The following is a 23922-nucleotide window of genomic DNA, read 5'->3' on the forward strand; positions in this document are numbered from 1 at the left end:
ACACCTTTCCTTAATGGCAATTCTGTCTGTGGTGCTTGAGATTTCCCTGCTGCTACTTTTTGGGCTCAAGATTTTCCCTGACCTTTAATTCTTTAACTGGTAGAGAAAATGAACTCAGTCCAGACCTCTAAACAGTATCACTTTCCTCCCTCCAACCTCTTTTCATCTGAAATACACTCATAACTTTATATGGTAAACATTCCTTATTAACTGTCTCCTTTGACTCTAGTAAACGGCAAGACAGACATACCTAACTGAGGCCTAGATAGGTGCCTGACTCATGTACAATTTGAATGAACAAATAAACAACTAGCTTTTCTTTTCTTCCTAACAGACAGCACGAGGATGGGAAGAGGGGAAAAGAATACATTTCTGACATGGAGCACACAGCTATGCTGGGAATGCCTACGCCATACTCAGGAGTACCTTGTTCCTCTGAGAACTGAGGCTGAGAAAGAAAGCATTTACTCTAAAGTTTGAAGAGTCACCTTGGCAAAATTAACAGCATGTTTCAACACAACAGGCCACATGTGTTGGTAACCTGGCAGCCTGGGAACCCAGTACTCAGTGGGTTGAGGCAGAAGGGTTGTCAACTCAAGGCTACCCTGGTATACAAAGGAAGAACTTATCTAAAACAATCAAAACCCAAACAACAACAAAGATTCTGTAGTCACATGAGTAAAAAAGTCTAATTAATTAAAAAGCAGATTTTTGTGGACCAGTGGGATAGATAAGGATGGGAAGAAAATTTCAAAAAAGCCTGACAAACTGTAGGACCCACATGATGGAAGAAGAGAACCAACTCATGAAAATTGTTGGCTACATGTACTTGCATGGTCATGCATGTGTGCATGTACACACACATGACAAATAAGATCTTTAAAAATATGATATGCAGGCTATCAAAGTTCAACATGGTGTGTTTCTTTATTGTAAAATCATACTCTGCATTTTTCATTTGAATTTCAAAAAGGATACCACACATGTACCACAGATTCACAATGGGAATTGTCTGGCTTTATTTACACCATTTTGGATGATGGTGGGAACTCCAGCAATGGAAGGAGATCAAATGTTAGGATTGGACTATAATAAATAAGGTGCCGAAATAAGAAAGCAAGGTATGTGTGTTTTTACTCACCTGCATAATTCATCATTTCGGCAAGTGTGAATTACACTGAGGCAAGTGGGGGGTGGAACTACGTTCAGTGCACATGGCTTGCTGTGAAGAGTTTCTTTGGACTGCTGACAGGGTATATCAGATTGAGCACAGTCACAAAAAGCCAACATCTGGGCAGTGTTAAAAGGCATATTTTGATAGAAGAACCGTATGGCTGCTTGGCAGTGTTTCACATCGCACAGATTTCCATTTGCTGAGCATGCTTTAAGGTAAAGGGCCAATTGTGCATTACAAACCACATCCCCTACGCATGCCTCTGTCACTTCCAAACAAGACTGCATCTGTCTGAATCCTGAAAGCAATAAAATGCCCAGGTCATAGAAAAATAAGCATAAGGTTGTATATAGAGAGCCTGCAAATAAAACTCTGGGAATTCAATAAGCTGAGTACAAAAGTGTAACAGGGTGCTATGGTTTCTTTAAAATTATAAATTTAGTGAGGCTTGAGAGTGCAATGTTTGAATCATCTTTTACAAATACTATGTGTTGTAATACAGAGTGGTGGGGAATGGAGAGGACCGAAGTGGAGCTTTAGGGGAAAAAAATCTCTGCCAATAAGTTTCTTAAAAACAAGCAACAAATCTTCAGAAAAAGAATGTGAACAATGTAATTTATTGTGAGCTCATGGTCACGAGTCAAAATCATTGTTCTATCACAGTTAATTGGGAATGGATAAAAAATTCTGAACAAAAGTGCTACACAGTAATTGCTGCCTATAAAGATGCTCATATTTCAATGAGTATATGTACTGAGTGTTGCCTCTGCCATCACTGCAGGTATACGCAAACCGTTGGCTTGTATGATTAAAATCTACTCAAAATTTACCTAACCATTTGTTTCAATGTAAGAATACTTCTCAAAATATCTACAAATAATGACAGAAGGGCAAAACAGTTGGTTTCATAATCTTTGCTGGAAAGAATGTCATGATTTTGCATCATGCTTCTACTGCAACCTTTAAAAAGTCACAAGTTGTTTTGTATCAGCATATCATTGAGAGCCCTGATAATAATATTTAAATAATGTCATCCAGTTTTTACACTGTAGATAAAAATGATAGTTTATACACGTTACCGTGATGTAAAGTAGTCAGATCCCATTTGAATTTATTATCCTTTTTCAGGTTATCTAGAAAGAAAACAAGAAACTATTTCACCATTGAAGAGTTTTAAAAATGTCTTAGAAGTTATGAATGAATAGTCAACCAAATATGTACAAACATGTATAACACTTATTTAACCCTTGATACTTAAAATTGAGAAATAGATGAAGAAAAACCATGCAAGTAAATTGAAAAGGGCTTTGTTTTGTGGATTCAGTTACTTGAAGATATAAGTTAGTGCTGATGACTAGACTATGTAAAAGTGAAGCAAAAAAAAAAAAAGATCTGAAGCAAAAAGAACAGAAGGAATATTTTCTGAACAAAAGAGAGGAAGGGAGAAAGAAAAATAAAGGAAAAGAAATTTCCATACCAACAGGATCATAAATCAGGTTGAAATACAATTTTAAAATAATTTCCACCTCTATTTTCTTAGTCTCTAAGAATTTTAGGATTCATAAAGATAGAATTAGAAAATTTCCTTGACAGAGTCTTCAATTTGATAAACATTAGTTGGGTTTTGACTAGGTACCAGGTGGTATATTTGATAATAGAAGTATGCAGTAGTCATCACTGATATCCCACGGCTTTCTAGGAAATAAACACCACTAAAGCCAACACAAAATACAAAACGCAACAACAGACTTGTGCAAAGAATGTTAAGGAAAGCAATATGATCAGAATTTCATTTTAAAAATTTAATTAATGTACTTAATTCACAATTGTTCCTAAGACACCAACTTCTTTCTTATGTAAACATCCTCTCATGACTAAACTTGTCCTTGTTGGGCTGTCTGTGCTCCTTGCTCATCAGTCCACTGGAGCAACAATTGTACTACCATAGGTAAGCGCTTTCAGTGCTGTGTGTCCAACTCTGCTCTGCCCTAGCTGTTGTTACTGCGTAATTCTATTTTTCTATCAGTTAGGTAAAGAATCATCATTTCTTCTGGGATTCAACCTCTTGTCTTTCTGAGGAAGAGCTGACTTCTATTGCCATGGTACTAAAATTAAAATAAAAATTTTATTTAACACCCATATTAATTCCAAAGAATGGAAAAACAAGCAAACAAGATTTCAGTGAGTAATACAGGTTTTCTGAAGTACAAACACAGACTTACTAATACAGATAAACACCACTATTTGGACAAACTGACAAGTTTGTGCTATAGACTAAAACATATTCAAGAAACTACCCTTGACCCACCAGATTTTTTTATAAGCCCTTTATTGTTATCAACTAAATGTTTATGCTCTGTTTTTCCAAACATAAATGTTAAAGCTACAACCCCAAGTGTATGTGTGTGTGGATATGGGGTTTTTAAGGAATCTGTGAGGGACAAATAATGTCATAATGGTGGGGAACTGGGTCTGATTGGGTGGCTTACTGTTCTTAAAAGAAGAGTCACCATATGCTTCTTTTGTTCTCTCCCACACCCATTCTTTTTTTTTATTTTTTTTAATTTTAATTAGAAAGAAGATTATTTTACATGTCAATCCAGGTCCCTCTCCCTCCCTTCCTCCCTTGCCCCTCTCCCCCAACTAACATCCTACCTATCCCATACCCTTTCTGCTCCCCAGGAAGGGTGAGGCCTTCCATAGGGAGTCTTCAGAGTCTGTGTATCCTTTGGAATAGGGCCTAGGCCCACCCCCTTGTATCTAGGCTTAGGAGTATCCCTCCATGTGGATGGCTCGAAAAGTCCATTCCTATGCTAGGGATAAGTATTGATCCACTACAAGAGGCAACATAGATTTTCAAAGTCTCCTCACTGACACCCACATTCAGGGGGTCTGGATCAGTCCCATGCTGGTTTCCCAGCTATCAGTCTGAGAACCAAGAGCTCTCCCTTGTTCAGGTCAGCTTGTTTCTGTGGATTTCACCAGCCTGGTATGAGCCCTTTGCTCATCAGCCCTCCTTCTCTGCAACTGGATTTTAGTTCAGTTCAAGGTTTAGCTGTGGGTGTCTGCTTCCACTTCTACCAGCTGCTGGATGAAGGCTATACAATGGCATATAAGTTAGTCATCAATCTCATTATCAGGGAAGGGCATTTAAGGTAGCCTCTCCTCTGTTGCTTAGATTGTTAGTTGGTGTCATCTTTGTAGCTCTCCAGACATTTCCCTAGTGCCTGATTTCTCACACATCAAGAAAGGGTCACATAAGGACATAGCAAGAGGCTAAGGAAGGAGGGAGAAGATCCCATTTGCCTATCTGGGCTTTTTGTTTCCAAACTGTGAGACATAAAGTTTCTTCCCTCCAGATTATTTGCTCTATGGGGCTTTTTTCCCAGCCTGAATAGAACAACCAACTCATTGTGTGAGCAGTTATCACCCAAACAACAAAATATTTACTTTTAGTATAAAAAATGAACTTCATTTCAGATGGTATTTTATTTCTGTATGTCTCGTGTAATGCAGTACAATAAAATATCTGTATATTAGATGCAAACCTCATGTCATTTTAGATATGTATATGTTACATTTGTATATATATCTATGCACGTATTTCTCTAAGAGGATATTTTCAACAGTAGGTTCATTATTGAATGATAGTTAAAAGACAGTTTGTTCTGGGGCTAAAAAAAATTATGCACCAAGCAGACTTGTACTTGAGTTATACAATCATATACAAACAACAAAAACTACAAAGCATTTACTAAGTTTGTGTCAGAATCACTCCCATTTGTCTTCTCTTCCTTAACATGACAGCATGTGGAGCTAACTGCTTGCAAATATTTGACTTAAATGTTATAATCTCATAAAATATGCTTATAATTAGTTAATAGATACATTTCTGTAAGATGATAAATCAAATTAAATATTACAGAAGACTTCTTTTCTATTAATATTAAATGTAAACAAGATCCTCAAAGTGAACTAAAAGAATCACCTGGGGAAGAGAGTGCCTCAGTGTACTGAAGCCTGGCTCTTCTCCAGCCTGCTTCCCTGCTTGTCAATGGATGACTGCTGACTTTTCCCTGTGGAATCAGGCAGGGTGTTTTTATTAATTGTATCAACTTCTGCATTCTTCTCTTGTTGACCCACTTGTAACAATAGTTTGGGAATTTGGCATCAGCTCACCCACTACCATTCTGGTCTAAGACACCATAAACTATTTTGTTGTTAATCTTGATTAGTCCAATGGGCTTATGATTTATGAATGAATGATCTCTTCCTCTCAGTTTTCGCCTTCTGTGTAAATCTCATGTCCCTATGCCATACGTGGAATCAAAAATAAATTTCATACTTAGAACTTGAGATCATCATTTGGATATCTAGGAAACATTGTAGACTCAAAATGTACACATCTGGATCTGGATACCTCCTCTGTCCCCCACTAATGCCTTTTCTTCCAGGAACCATCCTTGTTAATGAAAGGAATGACCATGGTGTCTTTGGAGTTAGTGACTCGAGAAACAAAACAAAACAAAACAAAAAACCTTATGAACAGCTTCATTCATTCCCATGTGATTCACGAATATAAACATATTCAGAATCTAATGTTTTTTTATATCGGTCGGTCATCCAACATTAAAGTCTCATAGTAGTCATGAGGACAGTTGGGTCAGAGCTCACCTTTAACTGGTGCTTTTTGTGGTATAGCGTTTACCCAAAAGGTTGCTGACTTACCTAGACCATCTTCACTCATATCCATTAGAGATCAGCAAGAGGAGGACAAAGTGTTAGTCCCTTGCCTTAATGGGAGAAAGTTTGCAAGTCCAGTGTTGTGGGCAAGCAATCAAGTTCTTGTGGCAACCACAATGCATTTCAGCATCCCTATCAAATTCTATGTGTTCCTTCCTATGACTTTCTCTGCTAAACATTAATCTCAGTATTGTACAGGCAACCTGGCTTCACAACCTGTTTCTCAGAAAAGTGGAACAAGAAACTCCTTCTTTGAGAATGCAAGAACCTGGAGAGCAGTCAGTTTTGTTTATTTGCTCATTTACCTCAAGGGTTTAGAACTTTTCATGGGAAGGTAGAGACACTAAATGAATGACTATCTCTTACCATGTTTTATCTGTTTCCTTTTTTTGTATTTTGTTTTTGTATTTTTGAGACAGCATCTCACTATGTAGCTCTGGCTTTCCTGGAACTCACCCTGTAGACAAGACTGGCCTTGAACTCCACAGAGATCTGCCTGCCTCTGGCCTCCTGCCACTACACCTGACTGTTTTTTTATTTTTTAACTTTCTTTAGAATATAGCATTCTTTTCCAATGAAGGACAGATTTCCTTCTTTCACTACATATATCTAACACATTGTAAGTATTTCCTAGGCATTTGTGCAATGAATAAGTGAATAAATAAAGTTGACAATATGCTAACAAATTAAGTCACATTGATTGATTCTTCCTGATACACTTTGTCTATCGTTATTGTATGGAGATTTACAACCATTTAATTTCCAAGAGAAATTCAATATTAACCTTCAGGTTGCAATGACAAATAGAACCAGAAATTAAGCATTCTTTAGTTAACTCTTTTTTATGATTATGTTAAATGTTCTTAAATTATTCCTTTAAATACCAACCTGAAGCAATGTCCTCCTTGAGTCTATCTTCGTTGTCTTGACTGAAGGTGGCAATTTGATTGATTTGAGTATCCTCTATGCAAATGTCTTCAAACAAGCCTTTCCAAATTCGAATGCAGTCTCCTTCTAGAGGGAAACCGCACTGACAATCCCACAAAACTGTCTCTCTCAGGCTCTCTCTTAGGGCCACACAGAACTGTTGACCACTAAGGGTGTGGCATTGTGCTGTTCCCTTGCCACAGGCTTTCTTAAAGTTCTCATGGAGCAGAGAGCAGTGCACAGATTCCTGGCAGGCCTCTGCTGCTGCGACACAGTCATCCTTCCTTTCAGCTGTTAAAAATGTATCTTCCCTCAGGAACCCTTGTGTGACATTTGACCGTGGCACCAAATCAGAGGGCAGTGTTGACTCCTCTATGAATGAAGTAAAAGAATGGTTTAAGAGCACATCCATTTATTCTTTATGTGCTCATAAACTCTTTAATGCCTTTTTATGAATATAGACACATTTTATAGATATTTCAATATCTTCAAAAATATTGGAAAATTATTTTAATGGATCTGTTTCAAATTATCTAAAATTTAGGAAAATAGACACATACGCTTTCTTTTTTTGACCAATATATAAACAATTTAGTACAACTTTTCAGTATAAAATATAAAAATACAGAGAAACCCGATCTCAAAAACCAAAAAAAAAAAAAAATGTAAAAATACTCTGACATAAATTCTCAATCTGGCTGGAATTGTGACACATAAGATTTCAATTGCAGTATTAGAACTGGATTTCTCTGAGAGATACTTTGTCTTCATTGCATTTTGATAATTGCTACAATTTTAATTAATTTAAATCTGTAAATTTAATACACTCTCATATAAATTTAAAAAAATTTATTTCCTTCTGGAAATGTCCCTTTACTGAGAGCCTTCTCAGATGTTTTTCTTTTTCCCTCATTATACTCCTTAAGGTGTTTTCTTTCCTAATTACCTTAGCTCCTCATCCAATTTAATTCCACACATATTTATCCATTCACACAACAAGATAAACTAAAATATATACACATTTACAATTTACATTTTGCTTTTACACATAATAAAGTAATTTTTCCATACTCAAGGAGCAATTTTCATCCCTTGGAACATAGAGTCAGTCACTCACATGACTTTCATTCCATAGAAAGAAGATGAGAAATGCAACTTCATTAGAAAGCTCTGGGTCCCTTAGCATGGGCTTTGGGGTCTGTTTCTAAAACATTTGTGTTCATCTGAGGTACTTCATATGACCTCCAGAGTGAGCACCTCAGGGACATTAGAATTCCTTCAGGGTCTTTTTTTCTAGTGGATTATGCTGCCCTTATTTATTTTTTAAGTTTTCTTTTATTGGTTTTATAACATAAGTGTTCCTCACAGTTTCATTTTTTCAAATGCTTTGTATGCATATGAGATAAACACCATATAACTAACTTCATGCTATGAAAATGTTTACTTACAATCGACTTATGGTATCATTATAAAAATTTGTCCATAGTTATAACTCTAGAATATGTTTTGAAACCACACACTATTGTAGCAGTCAAGTACTTTTCAAATAAGAGCTCACCATAAATTGCTGTAAGTCAGATTCTGTAATAAGAACAGAGACCATGTTAGCTGGCAAGCCCGGGCACGTATTGTGAAATATATGTAAATGAGGCAGCCCTCATGTAATTAGTTCCTCTTATGTTGGTCATTAAATATTTTCTAATAAGCTTTACATCTACCTAAACATCAATCTGTACTATTATATGTATCAGCTATAACTATATGTATATAAAATACGTCAGGTTACATTCCATCATCCTACTAAATATCTGTTTTACTCTATGTTAGCTATTAAGTAGTTTTACTCAGCTTTATGTCCATTGCACCAGGGATTATGATATATCAACCTATATTAATTGAATCTATTTTATAAATGAATATGTGATTTTGCTGTTCAAACTTTATTTGAGAAATTAAGTGTTTATACAATACACTTCATAATAGTGTATTAAGTTTCAGATACTATTCTGGAAACTTTGCCATAATCAAAAATGTCCAAACTTAAACATGTAGGTTTATGTAAGCCGGGGAGTGTTTTATTGATGCCAAGGAAAGAGAATGAGATTTTTTTCTGCAGTGTGATCAAAGGGTTTGCAGAGAGTGATGGGACTGGAACAGAATGAACATGAGATTGAAGCTGTCATGTCCCTTTTTTCTGTAAGCTGAATTGTAGGCAGTCTGTTAGGTGCTCTTTGGAACTGCAACCCTCAAATAGTCCATGATGACATGCGCTTGAGGGACCACTTTGATTTCCACCTGCAGGTCATCGATAGAAGGGTTCTGTTGCCTGGCTTGTCCAAATTCCATACCCTGTTGTACTGGATTCTCACATCTATAACGGTTGACTATTTTCTCTGTCTTTTTTTTTTCTGGGTTTTGAAATTTGATAGTTTGTAGGTTTTTTCCCCCTATTGATAGAAGAAAATGGTATGAATGGTAGAAAAGAACTTGTAGGGAGGAGGAGGCTAAGGGGAAGAAAGGAAGAGTGGCTAGAGAGGGTGGGTGTTACAGTAGCACACTGTGCTTGTGCTACAAAGCTTTCCATCACATTGGCAACTTCTGGGTTCTTTAATTAGATTGTGATATTTTGCTAGCAAATGTTATTCTTCATGATTTTATATTCTTTTACATTCATTTTTAGCTGGTCACCAAGTCCTCAAGATTATAGTTAATAATTTTTCCACTGAAGTGTATCTTATATTTTCAGGACTATTTCGTTCTTTTGAAAATGTGTCACCTCTCATTAGTTTAGAGATGGATGATCTCTCACTCTCTTTTCATTCTTTTCTAATCCCTGGAGATAACTTTTTAAAACGTCAATTGTGCAACATTGTCTTTTTAAAATGTGCAGCAGCTCCTCATAGCAAAGCATCAAATCTAATCTCTTTAGGAAGGCAAGTCCAACGTTCCCGAATTATAACATTTGATTTCTTTCTCGAATCATCTTGAGATGCTTCTCTTACAATGCAGCACAACACAGCATGTGTTGTTCCTCAAATGGTTGTTGCTTCATTTTATTGCCTCTGGTTGCAACATTTATTTCTTTTTCCTTCCCCAAGGAGCCAGTTCACCTAACTGCTAGCAGTTCTATGAAGTGTTTGAAGTCATAATTATTTCCTCTGCTATGATGTCAAGTACTCTCTGTGCATGGCCATTGTGGATGGCTGCATGGCTATCATGTAGAACACAGCACACTGTAAAAACTTTTTACTTTAATTAGGAATTGAGATTGTCTGAAATAGGTTTCTTGGCTTTAGAATTAAACTAGAGATCAACAAGAGAGGTTTCTAGGAAATCTTGGGTATCTGAGAATTAACAACAGTCTAAATGAACTATACATTAAAAGTGTAAAGAAGATAATTTGCAAGGACATTCAAGTGAACTCTTCTGAGAAGTGTTTCCTCAGGGCCAGCACACAGAGGCTGTAGTTGAGGGGAGCAAAGGTTACATCTCATGAAGACAGCTGAGCTTGGTAATGTGTAAGAGGCTACCACATGGTGCTGGTTTTGGAAGCATGAAGCAGTCATGGAGAGCAGCTGAGGTTTGGCACCATGTGGATATAATGGAATCCTTTCAGAGAAGCCAGGAGGCCATTTGTAAAGGTTTAGCTTAAGTTGAAGCGGATTGATGGGGCCATGCAGAGAAGCTGAGTTTTGTCACCAAGTACTGGGGGTCAAAATTCCTTCAGAGAGGCCAAAAGGCTATTTATGGAGGAACAGTGGATACTCAAGGATATTAGAGATGATAGGACCATGAGATGTCCACCAAAAACAGCAGTATGTTTGGAGTAAGCCTACAAGATGAACTGTGTGTTCTGTGGATGGCAGAGCCAAAGATGTGGAGCTTCCCAAGCCAGTTGGAGGTCAGAAGACTGTGAATAAATCCCACACTGGGACATTGAAATAGTTACACTGTTGGAGTTTAGTTTTGCTTTGATCTGATTGCAAATGTGTCCTGCTTTTGCCCTCATGGAAAAAGAACTATGTAAATTGTCAAAGAGCAAATTCATTCAAGATTCCATATTAAATGACCTAAAACTGAGTGCAAAGGCATTTTTCTTATTTTTGTATTATGTTGTATTATTATAATTAAAAATATATTTTATTTATTATTTGAAATTTTGATACATATTTACAATTTATTTTGATCATATCCACCTGCTATAGGTTTCTCTAACTTCCCCTAAGATCCACCAAATTGTCTCACTCCAGACACTATTTCTTCTTCTTTATTCTTTTGTCATTACCACTATTATTATTACTACTATTATTATTATTCCACTGAGTCAAATTGATGCTACTTGAGAAATGGGTATGGAAACATCCATGGGACATGGACAACCTACTCAACTATATCCAAACAAACGTGATTCTCCCTCCCTTGTTAGTAATCAAATGTCAGTAGTTTCTCTGCTATGGGTGGGACCTTGGGAGCTCCTCTCCTACCCATGCTGAATTTTTTGAATGGCTTTGTCTTGTGCAAGCAACTATGGCTTGTGGGGGTTGACTTGGACATCAGCTAAATCATATCATGTCTAGAGGACAGCATTTCACACCTCCTCCCCAATCTCATGCACTTACAGTCTTTGTACTCTTCCTATCTCAGTGTTTTCTGAACCTTGATTTTTTTTTGGGGGGGGAGGAGTTACAGATGATTCATCTACAGTTGAGCACTTACCATCAATTTTTTTGTTACAAAAGTTGAAAATAAGGACAACTTATAGTCAAATAAACCCTACCAAATATGAGAAACATACACACCCCTTCTACAGATATCAAAATAACAACCAGAGAACACCAAGAGTACCATATTCAGAGATCTACAGAGATAGAAGTCATAAAGAGTCACATGAAAAAACAAACACTATAATGAAAATACAGAGAATGGAAGACAAACTATAAAATCTCACTCATGACCTAGAAACTAGGCCAATTCCATAACAATGAATCATACTAATTTATAGTTTTATATATCACATGATGAATTTTGCAGCTATAGTACTGTTTAAACCAGTAATTGAACAAAGAAAGAGTATCAATTATTTCTGTACTGTTGTAGAATATAGAAAAGAAAGTACTTTCCAATTTAGTTTTAACAGCCAGCATTAGACATATAACAGAATTAATAGCATAAGAAAATATGTCATTACCCTGCTTGAACTCATATCAATAAAATATTAGCAACTTAAATACTATGAATGTACTACAACAAATGAATGCACAATGACTGAGGAGGATCTAGGTTTGAAATAAAGAGCTGATTGAGCAAATATTACCTGTCTGATTGATGCATTTTTTTCCAAAAAGTTTGTTCACTGTACAGTGGAGGTCATCAATACAAAGACACTCTTTAAACTGGAAATATTTTTCCACCAAAGACTGGACACTCAGTTTACAATGTGATGAATTATTTATCTTGCAGGAGTCACCTGGATTTCATAATCACATATAACACTGAAGATATTAATCTGAATATAAATTTTAGTTCTCTTTTCCAAAGTGCTTTTAATATATCAACCCAAGAAATTAATGAGTTTAGTAAGATTATCTTGATTTGTTAAAGGGTGTTCATCAAAGCGACTTTGTCTTCCAGATTTCTAACAGTGAAATATTATTGGCTATGGGCTGCACTTTAATAAATATAAGAATATTAAGTTTGATATAGCGACAATACTCAAAGTACCAGGTTCCTCAGTACTTTGGAGAAAGCTCCAAAGAAGTTGTATCTTTTGTCCCCCAAACACTGAGTGAATCAGAACAAATTAGGATCTGTTGAATGCACATAAATTCTGGACTTTATTTTTAAGCAGTCCATCATGGAGAGGTTTTGATATAAGAGCATGTGGATCAAGGGTGCAGTTGCTAGTGTAACTACTAAGAATTCCTTCAATGCTTAGGAGTCACAAATATCAAACAGAAAATAGAGAAACTTAACCATACATTCTAGGGTCAGCTTACTCACATCATTTTGCTCCCCTCATCCCTCCTAAGAGGGTTGTAATTTGCCTACTTATATATCAGGCAAATGTCTACACTGAGCTACACATGAATCCCTGGGTTCATTTATTTATTTAAAATTTTTATTCATTTTAAATAAAATATAATTACATAATTTCCCCTTCCATTTCCTTCCATGAACTCTCAAATCCCCTCCCTCTACTCTTTCAATGACCCTCTACTTTCAAATTGATAGTATTTTCTTTTCTGATTATTATTCTTACATAGATAGATAGTTAGATAATAGATAGATAGGTAGATGGATACTTACATACATGTTTGCACAGATATATGAATTCAACCTGATGCGTCTGTTATTATTGTTTGTGTGAATATGCTTTCAGGGCTGATACTTCGTAGTGGACAATTAGGCTCCTCAACCCTAGGAGAGACTAACTCTCCCTTTCTCAGCAGCATGAGTTGCCTGTAGTTCCTTGTCCAAGGGAGTGTTCCCCTGAGATTTCCCCTTCCTCACTAATGTGGCTATTAGTCTTGCCATTGCTCAAATCCTGTTTATACAGCCATTTCTATGAGAGACTGTTTCACAAGAAGACTTTGGCAAGATATTCATAAAGGTGCAGTAAGTGGCACTTCACATTGGTGATAACCGTTAGTTTTCTAATTGGAATGAAGACCCTCTCAACAGGTAAGAAATCATGCTGGTGCTAGACACCTAGCCAGCTTCCCTTGACTAATGAGATCATGCATCTTAGAAGAAAATCTACTACTACAAGTTTGGTAGACCTCCTACATTCTAAATCTTATCTTTATACTCAGAGATAAATGTAGCTACCAACTCTCATCAAAGAAGTTCTCCTTCCCTCTTTCTTTTAAGATTTACTTCATTTTATTTGGGTGCCTGAGTGTTTTGACTCCATGTATGTCTGTGCATAACATGCATGCCTGTGCCAATGGGGAACAGAAGAGGGTATCAGATACCCTGGAACTGGAGGTATAGATAACTGTGAGGTGCCATGTGGGTATTTGTAGTCTAACCTAGGTCTTTTGGAAAGTAGCCAGTGCTCTTAACTGCTAGGGCATCTCTCTAGTCCCAGGGAACTGCTTTTTACAGTAAATGGATACCATCACCTAAAATCACAACTGGATACAATCCAGACATCAATAAATCACACAGATCCCAGCAGCCCCAGTGGATACACCTATATCCCAGTTCCTGCATCTATGGCTCAGGGAACAACATATAAGAGAGGGCAGAAATACTGTAAGAGCCAGACTACCATTAAGTCTGCTGCAGAACAGTCTAGAAGTGACTTTTTAAACAAAATATGTATTTTTAGTGTTTCCCCATATAGAACACTTCCCAAAATTCTTTAAAGCTTTCTGTATTTTAAACGACGGTCTCTACATGGTGGAATGCCAATGCTTGCTGCTCAGTAGTTTCCAAGCTGATTTTACACAGAGTGACTGGGGTGCAATTTAGTCTCAACTATCCAGTCACTTTAACTATTTATTTATTTATTTATTTATTTATTTATTTATTTATTTATTTATTTATTTTTGGTTTTTCAAGACAGGGTTTCTCTGTGTAGCTTTGGAGCCTATCCTGGCACTCGCTCTGGACACCAGGCTGGCCTTGAACTCACAGAGATCTGCCTGCCTCTGCCTCCCGAGTGGGATTAAAGGCGTGTGCCACCAACGCCCTGCTTCACTTTAACCATTTTGTTGGCTCTTGTTGTAGTCTAGTTTATTGTGCTTGCTACTCTAAAACTATATTAAAAGATATGTAAGTGCTTCTAATTTTTTATGAAAAGTTTAAGTTCTCCTAAGTTTTAGAAAGCATTTTATAAATAATGTTGAATAAATAAGTCATTTATAATTAACAGTATTTCATTTTCTGGTTAAAAATTAATCTGCCTCTAACCTACATTTTTTCATTAAAAAAGAATTGATTTTTTCATTTTTATATCTGGGGATATTTTTCTCTGCTTCATATATAAAATAATTACTCAGATACTAAAATGTATTGCAAATGACTCAGATTTATTTGCTAACATAAATGCTTTTAATTCATGACATATTAACTATAATATTTTAATACCCCATTTAAAGTTGCCTTGTCAAATATAGCTTGGAATTTCATCATCAAATCAAGTAAGATTTTTTTTGGTCATATTCTGACCTCATCTTAAAATATTTTATTCTGAGCAAATGTGTGAGCACTGGGTTAGACAGCTCTAACTCTCCTATGGATGGAAATATTTCTGTTCTCTCTCAAGGGCAGAGAAGTCTTCTGCAGCATACTATGGAGTATGCTGCAGAACATATTTTAATTTGTCCATGGCGGTGTAGAAATAGAAAATAGTATACATAGCATATTATAAATGTACAAACAAAATATTAGTAATGTTCTGAGAAGTAGGTATTTAGTTATAGTATTCATAGAGAGAGAAAAAAATTATGATTTGAAATTGTACTGCTGTGAGTATGCTGCATTCAGCTGGATGGAGACCCTGGCATTGGTAGAACTGTAGGTCACTGCCTTTCACTTTCACCTAGAACACTCTGTGGGGCATAGGTGAGATTCACTAGCAATATATTATCCAAATATTTGTTGGCAGGGTGGAGAACCAATATGTATTTGATAAATTTTCATTTTCCCTTTTTAGTCTCTTATTAAACTTTGCACACTTTTCCTGAAATGTTTAGCTATAATAATCACAGTACAGAGACAATTAAATTTGTCCTAATGGCAGAATACAATTTTTAAAACAAGTTTGGCTTAACAACACCAAGGGAATGTTTCATTGTGTAGCCAGTCTCTCACAGCAATCTACTTTTAGTGAATGCTAATGTACTCTCAGTAGTATTAACTCAGCTACCTGAGCGTTCTAAGAATTTTTGTTACTGTTTTACAAACGCCAATCACTCAACAGCACCCCACACCTCCCTCCACAACAATGACAAAACAAGCAAAAAACAAAAGAATGGGGGCTATTAAACTGGTTCCCTGGAATTCAGGGAGCAGCTAATCCCATCACATATGTTCAGAGGTTGAAAAAATAGGAAATTCCATTTATCTCCCATCTAACACCTTTTAACTGGAAAAGTAGTTTCTGGATGTGGCAAAGCCATGACTTCTGCCTTCCCCACTCTTATCTACAAAAACTCTTAGACTCTTTCTTCACTCAGCCATCCTGTTTCTCTGCATCTCCAGATGCTGTGTGGCCGGGTTTCTGGGTGCTAACCCTCACAACAGTAGATGTCTGCTCTCCTGAGGTAGAATAGAATCTTCATTCTTTTATTTCTCTCTGCCAGCTCAGTTTCTTACATTTTCTTGCAGTCACTACAATCTTTGCTGTAATCCTAACCACCCTCCAAACAGTTGCACTATACCACCCTTAAAACATATTTTAATTTGTCCATGGCGGTGTAGAAATAGAAAATAGTATACATAGCATATTATAAATGTACAAACAAAATATTAGTAATGTTCTGAGAAGTAGGTATTTAGTTATAGTATTCATAGAGAGAGAAAAAAAATATGATTTGAAATTGTACTGAAAGCTACACCCAGTTTCACTCTAAGGGCCCATAAATAATAGTATAGTTTTGTAACTATGTTCACTGGATGAGTCAAGTGAGTATCAAGAATAAGTGAAGTATTTTCTGTCTAAACTTGGTCATCCATGCTTGCCCTCTGTGCTTTCTTCTCAAATGGCTAGCCACACCATGAAGTAATACCACCAATGGCAAGCCTTCAAAAAAAAAAAAGAATAAGTGAAGTATTTAAAGTAAAAAATCATTTAGCTCTTAGGATTCTATGAGATAATGCAAAACCTCCCTGGATGTTAACTCTTTTGGATGAACTTTTAACCCCGGGTTTTACCTGGAACAGTGCAGGTGTCTTCCACTGATCTCCATGCCTGCTCACAGCCATTTGTATCAATCAAGCATTGCTGCATTAAATGTTCACAGTCAATTGTCTGGGAAGAGGGTTCATTTTCTGAGCTTAGCCTTGCAGCTTGACCAACAGCAACAGCAACAACAACAACAACAAAAAATGACATGTTTGCAATGTTACTGTTTGGTGACCATTTTCCTCAAATCTAAGTTATCGATAGTGAAAGGCAGAATTATGGTCAATACAATGTGGCAAAACTATTAGGGGGCTGCATTTCTCTATTGTAAACAGGTAACTTTCACTTAATTGTTTTAATTATCATACAGCGTAACAGGTTTCACTGTGACATTTTTTATACATATGCATCCTTGTATTTTAGTCTTATTTGACTCTGCTGAGGCTCCTCCCTTATCCTCTTCCTCTCCCCACATGGTCCCACGGTTTGGTAAAATGTTTAATATTCTTAAGTCATCAAGGAAGTACAAACGCTTAATTCATTGGTTGCATCTCACATCAGTCAGAATGGCTCTTGTCAAGAATACAAATGCTGCTGACAACATGAAAACAGACCCTTATTCACTATTGGTGGAAGTGTAAACTGGTAATTATTGTGGAAATCAGTGTGGAAGATTCTCAAAAAACTGAAAAGAGACCGAATACTAGCATTCTTTGGTCTATACCCAAAGAGTTCTAAGTCCAAAAATGACAGAAATACTTACAGATCCAGGCTTGTTACTGAGCTGTGTAAGATTCTTAGACAAGGTGTGTTATTTCCCTGCTCTTCTTTCTCACCTTCCATTTACTCCTTGAATGGTAAAATTTTTATTACTTTTGTTCCATTAAAACTGCTTCTGAAACCAGATTTATTTCAATTTTTGTGTATGTGCACTTACGTACCCATGTGTGGGTGCCCATGGAGGTCAGAAGAGGGAGGCAGATCTCCTGGAGCTGGTTTTAAAGTGAATGCAAGCTGCCAAACCTGGTCACAGGAATCCAACTTCTATCCTCAGGAAGAGCAGCAAGCATTCTGAACTACTGTTCTCTCTCCAGTCCCTAAACCACTTCTAAAAAAATGTCTTTTGTCACCCCTTAACATGAAATGCAACACCTTTAAGGACTTTGTCTCATCTGTCAGTGTCTTGTCGATTTGTCTTGACTATTTGCCTTAGCGTCTCCCTCTTCTTTTAAAAGAGTCTCTTTTACGTCGCTTGGTGATTTGCCACCTTACACCATCCGCTGAGAATGAGGCATCCTCTTAGTGCTCAGTTCAAACATATTTCCAGTTTATGTCCTGCTTTTGGAACTTCCTCGGCTTTATTTGTACTCTTCAGGGAGAATCCTATTTCTCTCATGGCTTGATGTAAAATATCTAGACTAAAGATTCTCTAATACATAATTTGATCCTAATAGTTTCAATACCAAGCCTAGATAAAAAAAACTATTTCCTCTGTCAACATGCTGTAGACAAGATTCCAGACTCAGACTAATTTAACTTTGTCCTTGTCGTCAATTCTCTATGAGGAGTAACTCTACTTCATCAGCAATGGCACTGGTAATACAGGCATCCAAACAATTCATGAGAGTTGTTTTAATGCATCCTCGACTTCATTGTCTGTATCTATCCCTGAGAAGTTTGTGCATCTGCGTGCTGAGCCATTGAACATCTTTCCCTGGTCAATTGCCTGTCTTCTGGGTTTGTTTCACCCAGAGCAGTTCTTTATGTCACCTTATGTATGGAAAACACTTTCGTACTGCCGCCATTTTTTACTTAGTCTCTTTGGATGGCTCCTCATAACATGGCTTTCCTATTCCTTATCACATGCAACCCAGAGATCTTAGAGCTTTCTGTAGTGCTCCAAGCTGCCTTGCCCCTTTGAAGTTTACCCTCTGTCCTCTAATAAGCAAACTAATTCTTGTCCTCTGGGATAATTCTTTGTCCTTTAAAACTGATCATGATAATTATCTATGTTATGGAAAACTCTGACTTTTATACTTTCTTGTTTTCTACAACCAAAATGAGCAAAAATGCATCTTTTTTCTCCCTGAGAAGTTAGAAATCCCAAAGCTGTAGAATTTCTTGCCCTGCAATCTCTGTTCATGGGCTAGTCTACAACACTATGCTCTCTAGGTTGACTGGACAGGTAATAGGAGCCATTCAGAATTGTGTTCTCAATACACAGATGCACTTTATGGGTGTCCAATGAGTATATGTTGATTTACATCAGTTTAGCTCTTAATTGATAAGGTCTGTATAAATAACTAATAAGCCACCCAGACATTTACAAGTTATTTTCAGGGAAGTTTTCTGAAAGCAATCAAGAAAATATCAATCCTAATTTGGTGTATTTTACAATTCAATCAATTTCTTTTATCAAACAAGCAAAACAGACACTTGCTTATTCAATAAATGGAAAAATAAGAGAATCACAATTGAGTCATGGATATGAACTACAAGCTTTGTTTGAGCCTAGACATTCAACTGTTTCAAAAGATTGGATTAACTGTGAGTTGCCTGTGACAATGTAGAGTTATAAGAGTACATTTCTTTTGTGTTACCTCTTTCCAAGCCTTGTTTTCTACGAATCCAAGAAAAATGATTGGGCCTAATGTACTGCTTCCTGAGTTTCTACACTAGGAGGGTAGGCCCATGTGCTCAGCTCCACAATAGTTTTCTTTTTTTCTTTATAAAGTTTTAATTTTTAAATTTATTTTATTTTATCTATATGAGATTTGGGCCTGCATATATGATGTATGAGTACCAGGTACAAGCCTGATGCCTGCCGAGGCCAGAAGAGGGAACTGGATCTCTTAGAACTGGAATTATACATGGTTGTGAGCTACCATGTTGGTGCTGAGAGTCGAACCTGGATCTTCTCAAGAGAAACAGGTGCTTTAAACCACTGGACTCTCCCCAAGCACCTCAGTTATAATTTTCTTGCTGAGCACTAGGTTGGAACATATAAACTTTCTGCTTTCTTCATGTGCTTTTGGATAAGCTTGCCTAGTCAACCTGTACTCCAGGTTTGCAAACACAAAATGCAAGATGGCTATTTTTCAACACAAGTACAAGGTGACTTGTACCAGTTCAGTTATCCAAAGACTGTGAAATAAAAATTCATGGTTAAAGCTTAATTTATAAGGAAATGACATTTATTGACTATGATTATTTTATCTTTTGATGCTTTGTTTGTTTTGAATACAGCACCCCCACCCCTTATAGTTTAGCTTAGCATTAAACACAGTATATACCACAGACTGGCATAAAAGTCATGACCCTGTTTTAGATTTCCCCAATGCTGGCATTGCAGTTATGTGCCATCTTGTGACCAACTCAATTAGGAAACTCACATTTGGCTGCACGTCACCCTCTCCAGGTCATCTGTGTGGTGATCCCGTGTAATCACTTCCCCAAATGTATTTTACTTCCTTTTTCCTTTTCAACTTCTTGTTGAATATTCCAAATGAATTTTTTTTATCATTTTCTATACTTAGATGATGTACTTAATGAACTAACTAAGTCATCTCAATGATTTGTCCCACATGAATCCAAAAACACAGCTTTCTCTTTCCAGACTCTGCCCTACTTGTTCCTGGCTATGATTTATGACTTGATATTTGAAATGGAATTTGTCAAAAAATCCTACTGATGTCAAATGAAAAAAATCATGTTAAAACTAGTAAGACAAAGAATGCTGTAAAGTATATCACCCTCTTAAGGAAATTCACCATTTACCTTACAGTTTTGAGCAACAGAAATTTGCTCCATCATAACATGTAATTAATCATATAATCCTGAATAAACACTAGGCAGTATGGGGAAAATTTCAGACCTAACCATGTTAGGAATAATTTCATTTTTCACACAACCTGGGTTCTGTGTTAATTTGGAAATAAAAGATGACAACAAATGACCATGGCCTTTTCAGCCAAAGCCTTGAGGAAGAAGTGATATAGTTTGTGTGATTCAATACATTGCTACAAAAATTGAAACTCCTAGACTTATAACAACAGTATAAATGCTAGAAACTAATAAAGAAATAAGGAAACATTATAGCAATGAGAAGAAGAAAATCCCCTCAACACAGGAATTTCCACAGAGACACTGGAAATGTGCAAAGGATCCTTTACTTCCTGGCTAATTTTCTTGGTTTTGATTTATTTTGCTTTTCCTTTTCTTTTTAATGTAATTTGGACTAACCTACATTATTGTCTGGCTCTAATTTAGCCCCATTCATCAACAACTATAGCTAACAGTAAAGAAAATCCTGGCTTGTTTATTAATATTCAGTATGATCACAATTTTTCTGCATCCTGAAACCGATATGTAGACACTAACATACCCTGAAGAAAATATTAACCGTCATCAATCACGTATCTACGAAGTAGGTTTTTGTGGGCTCTTCCTCAAGAGGAAATTATTTGGACCAACCTCTTATAATGACCCAACACAAGAGAGTTGAGCCCACATTTTACCTGTGGCCATGAATGACACTCATGAGGCAGAGCTTTTAATTCAGAGCTCAGTAGCTTTGTTCTCCTCAGCTGGTCCTGGTTATTAAGGTTGAAAACTAGAGGGACAGTGTATGTTGATCTCTCTCTCTCTCTCTCTCTCTCTCTCTCTCTCTCTCTCTCTCTCTCCCTCATTCCATCCCCCTTCCTCTCTTCTCTCCATCCTTTCCTCCCTCCCCCCTCTCATCTGCTGTCAAAGATAAACAGATAAATAAAAGTTTGCCATCCTTTAACTTGTAAGTAGATACTGGACAGGTACCTTTTTCAAAGGTTCTTGCTCATATGGAAACTCAATGTATCTTAATAAATAGTTCAAAGTCATTTGGGTTGTTTTGCAGGAGTAGGAGCAATGTGATGAGTAATGAAATGCTCCTGTTTTGTATTTTCTGTAGACTTAGAAACAAGTAACTACAAGTAAAAGCACATTTCTCAAAATAACATTCAATACAAGTTAGTAACATAGTTGGCATTTCTTACTATATGTCCCCATAAGCTTAGGCCAGATGGGACAGCATTCAGCTTACAAAGAGTTAATACTGCAATAAATTCAGAACTAGCATCACAGTTCACTTACCCAGGAAAATGAATACTATCATGTTGTACAACTTGAGCTGTTCACCTGGGAGAAAGACGGAAGTGCTGACACCAACCAGCTTCCCAACTGAAACTTCCGGAATAAGGTTTCTGTTTCTGCTCTTGCTTCCTAAGAGCACTGCCAGTTAGAGTCAGCTTCTGATGTCACCATTTCCTCACCAATTTGTCTTGAGCTGTGAACTTTCCTAATTATATTCAAATTCAATTGTTCTCCTTGGTGTGTGAAACTAGGATATTATGCTTCCACGAAAGTGGGCAAACCAAGTAACAAGGGAAATGATACATTCTCTGCACATTTACTAAAATACTAAGCTGTGCTTCCTGAATGTAACAGTCTTCTAAGGCATAAACAAACCAGGGAAATTATTGTAAATCCAAGTTACATTCAAATGTGAAACGGATATGTCTCATGTTTGCAACTGCTTCAAACCCCAAGAGGACTAAAAATGATGCCACTTCTGTGACATGCCCCTATTTCTTCAAAATCCAGCCACAGTGTGAAAAACGGCTCCTTTCAGTGATGCATAAATTCTCCACAGGAAGTTAACTATTCACCATATCTTCATCATTCAGACTTGGGTGCTGTTATTCCTTACTTTAATCTACAACTTCCCTGAAGTTCAATGAAACGAATTACCCCCAATACCTTTTGAAATCTCCATTTAGTAAATATAAAGTATTACCTTTGCTGAGAAAGAGAGAGAGAGAGAGAGAGAGAGAGAGAGAGAGAGAGAGGCAAATGAAAGGCAGCATCTGTATTCCCACTGCCACATAATTTATTGTTTTTATTACAATCTGTTAATGTTCATTTTGCATTAGAGGAGAAATTAGATTTTATTTTCAGAATGCATATGTTTACTAAAACCCATAACTGAAATTATAACATTATAAATTGTCTCTGTAGATTTAAGTAAATGACCTAATATCAGACATTACTTCTCTGAAAATGGATTGATTACATTGTGGTTGTAAATCATCTTATGCTTATATGTAGGTTTTGTATAACACAAGTCTGCTAATGGCAATATTACACCCAGTGATTTATTTCATAGGAAAAATATAGTACCAGAAAAACTAATCTCCTCTCTTTTTGAGTGCATGAGTTTAATCAGAGGGGAAAAATCCCAATGATACACAAAATATAGCAGTGATTCTTGTGAATAGCCTCCAGAATCAGGATACATAATTCACTGCAGTGTTTTGGAGGAGGCAGTTACAAAATTTTGCTGACTTCCAAGGGAGAACAGACTTAGACCCCACCTCCTGATGGAAAAGTACCAACACAACATTGGGAACATAGCATATAAAATGGGATATATCTTGGTGAGTTAATAATTGAAAGATAAAACCTAGCATACAGATTTCCTCATTGACTTATGTTGCCCCATTATTTTGTGTGATTATGCTTCAATATAAATTATAATATATTTTTCACCCTGCAAGTTTTAGTACTTTTCTTCCAGCTTGACTATATGTTAGGCAATTGTTCACATTTTACCTTCTGGTACCCATTCCTTGTGATCCTCAACTACATAAACAAACAAATAAACAAAACACAACAACAACAAAAAGACCTTTAAGTTTAATTATCTTCATGTTACCACACTGGAGAAAACAGCATTACTAAATTTACTGGCTGTGTTAGTCAGGGTTCTCTAGAGCAACAAATCTTAACAGAATCTGTCCATATTTGTAGAGGAAGGGGATTTATGAGAATGATTAGCAGATTGTGGTCCAGCTAATGCAACAATGACTGCCACAGAAGGTGCAAAATCCAGTAGATGTTTAGTCTATGAGAGTGATTGTCTTAGCTGGTCTTCAATATACACTGGAATCCCAAAGAAGTTGGCCTTAAGGCCAGTGAAGAATGGTCATGCCAGCAAGAGAATAAGCAATCAGGCAGAGAGCAAGCTTCCTTCTTTCATGTCCTTACATAGGTTTCCAGCAGGAGATGTGGACCTGATTAGAGGTGAGTCTTCCCACTTCAAAAGTTCTGAATTAAAGGTATGTCTTCTCACCTCAAAGATCTAGATTAGAAGTGGATCTTCCCACATCAAACTAAGCAAAAATCTCTCACA

At 36.6% G+C, this 23922-nt stretch overlaps 1 protein-coding gene across 1 annotated transcript in view; it reads right to left on the minus strand.

The window, feature by feature from the left end:
• Gfral (GDNF family receptor alpha like) overlaps nt 1-21846 on the minus strand; it is a 45576-nt gene extending 23730 nt beyond the window's left edge. Inside the window, exons 1-5 of the mRNA XM_027411403.2 lie at nt 21825-21846; nt 16727-16861; nt 12159-12311; nt 2254-2307; nt 1142-1472 (exon numbers count right to left, since the gene is read on the minus strand). Coding sequence (XP_027267204.1) covers nt 1142-1472; nt 2254-2307; nt 12159-12311; nt 16727-16861; nt 21825-21846 — 695 coding nt within the window. The remainder of the gene's footprint in view (nt 1-1141; nt 1473-2253; nt 2308-12158; nt 12312-16726; nt 16862-21824) is intronic.
• Between the last annotated feature and the right edge of the window lie 2076 nt (nt 21847-23922).

Source organism: Cricetulus griseus, chromosome 4 (assembly GCF_003668045.3).
Source record: "Cricetulus griseus strain 17A/GY chromosome 4, alternate assembly CriGri-PICRH-1.0, whole genome shotgun sequence".
Lineage (NCBI taxonomy): Eukaryota > Metazoa > Chordata > Mammalia > Rodentia > Cricetidae > Cricetulus > Cricetulus griseus.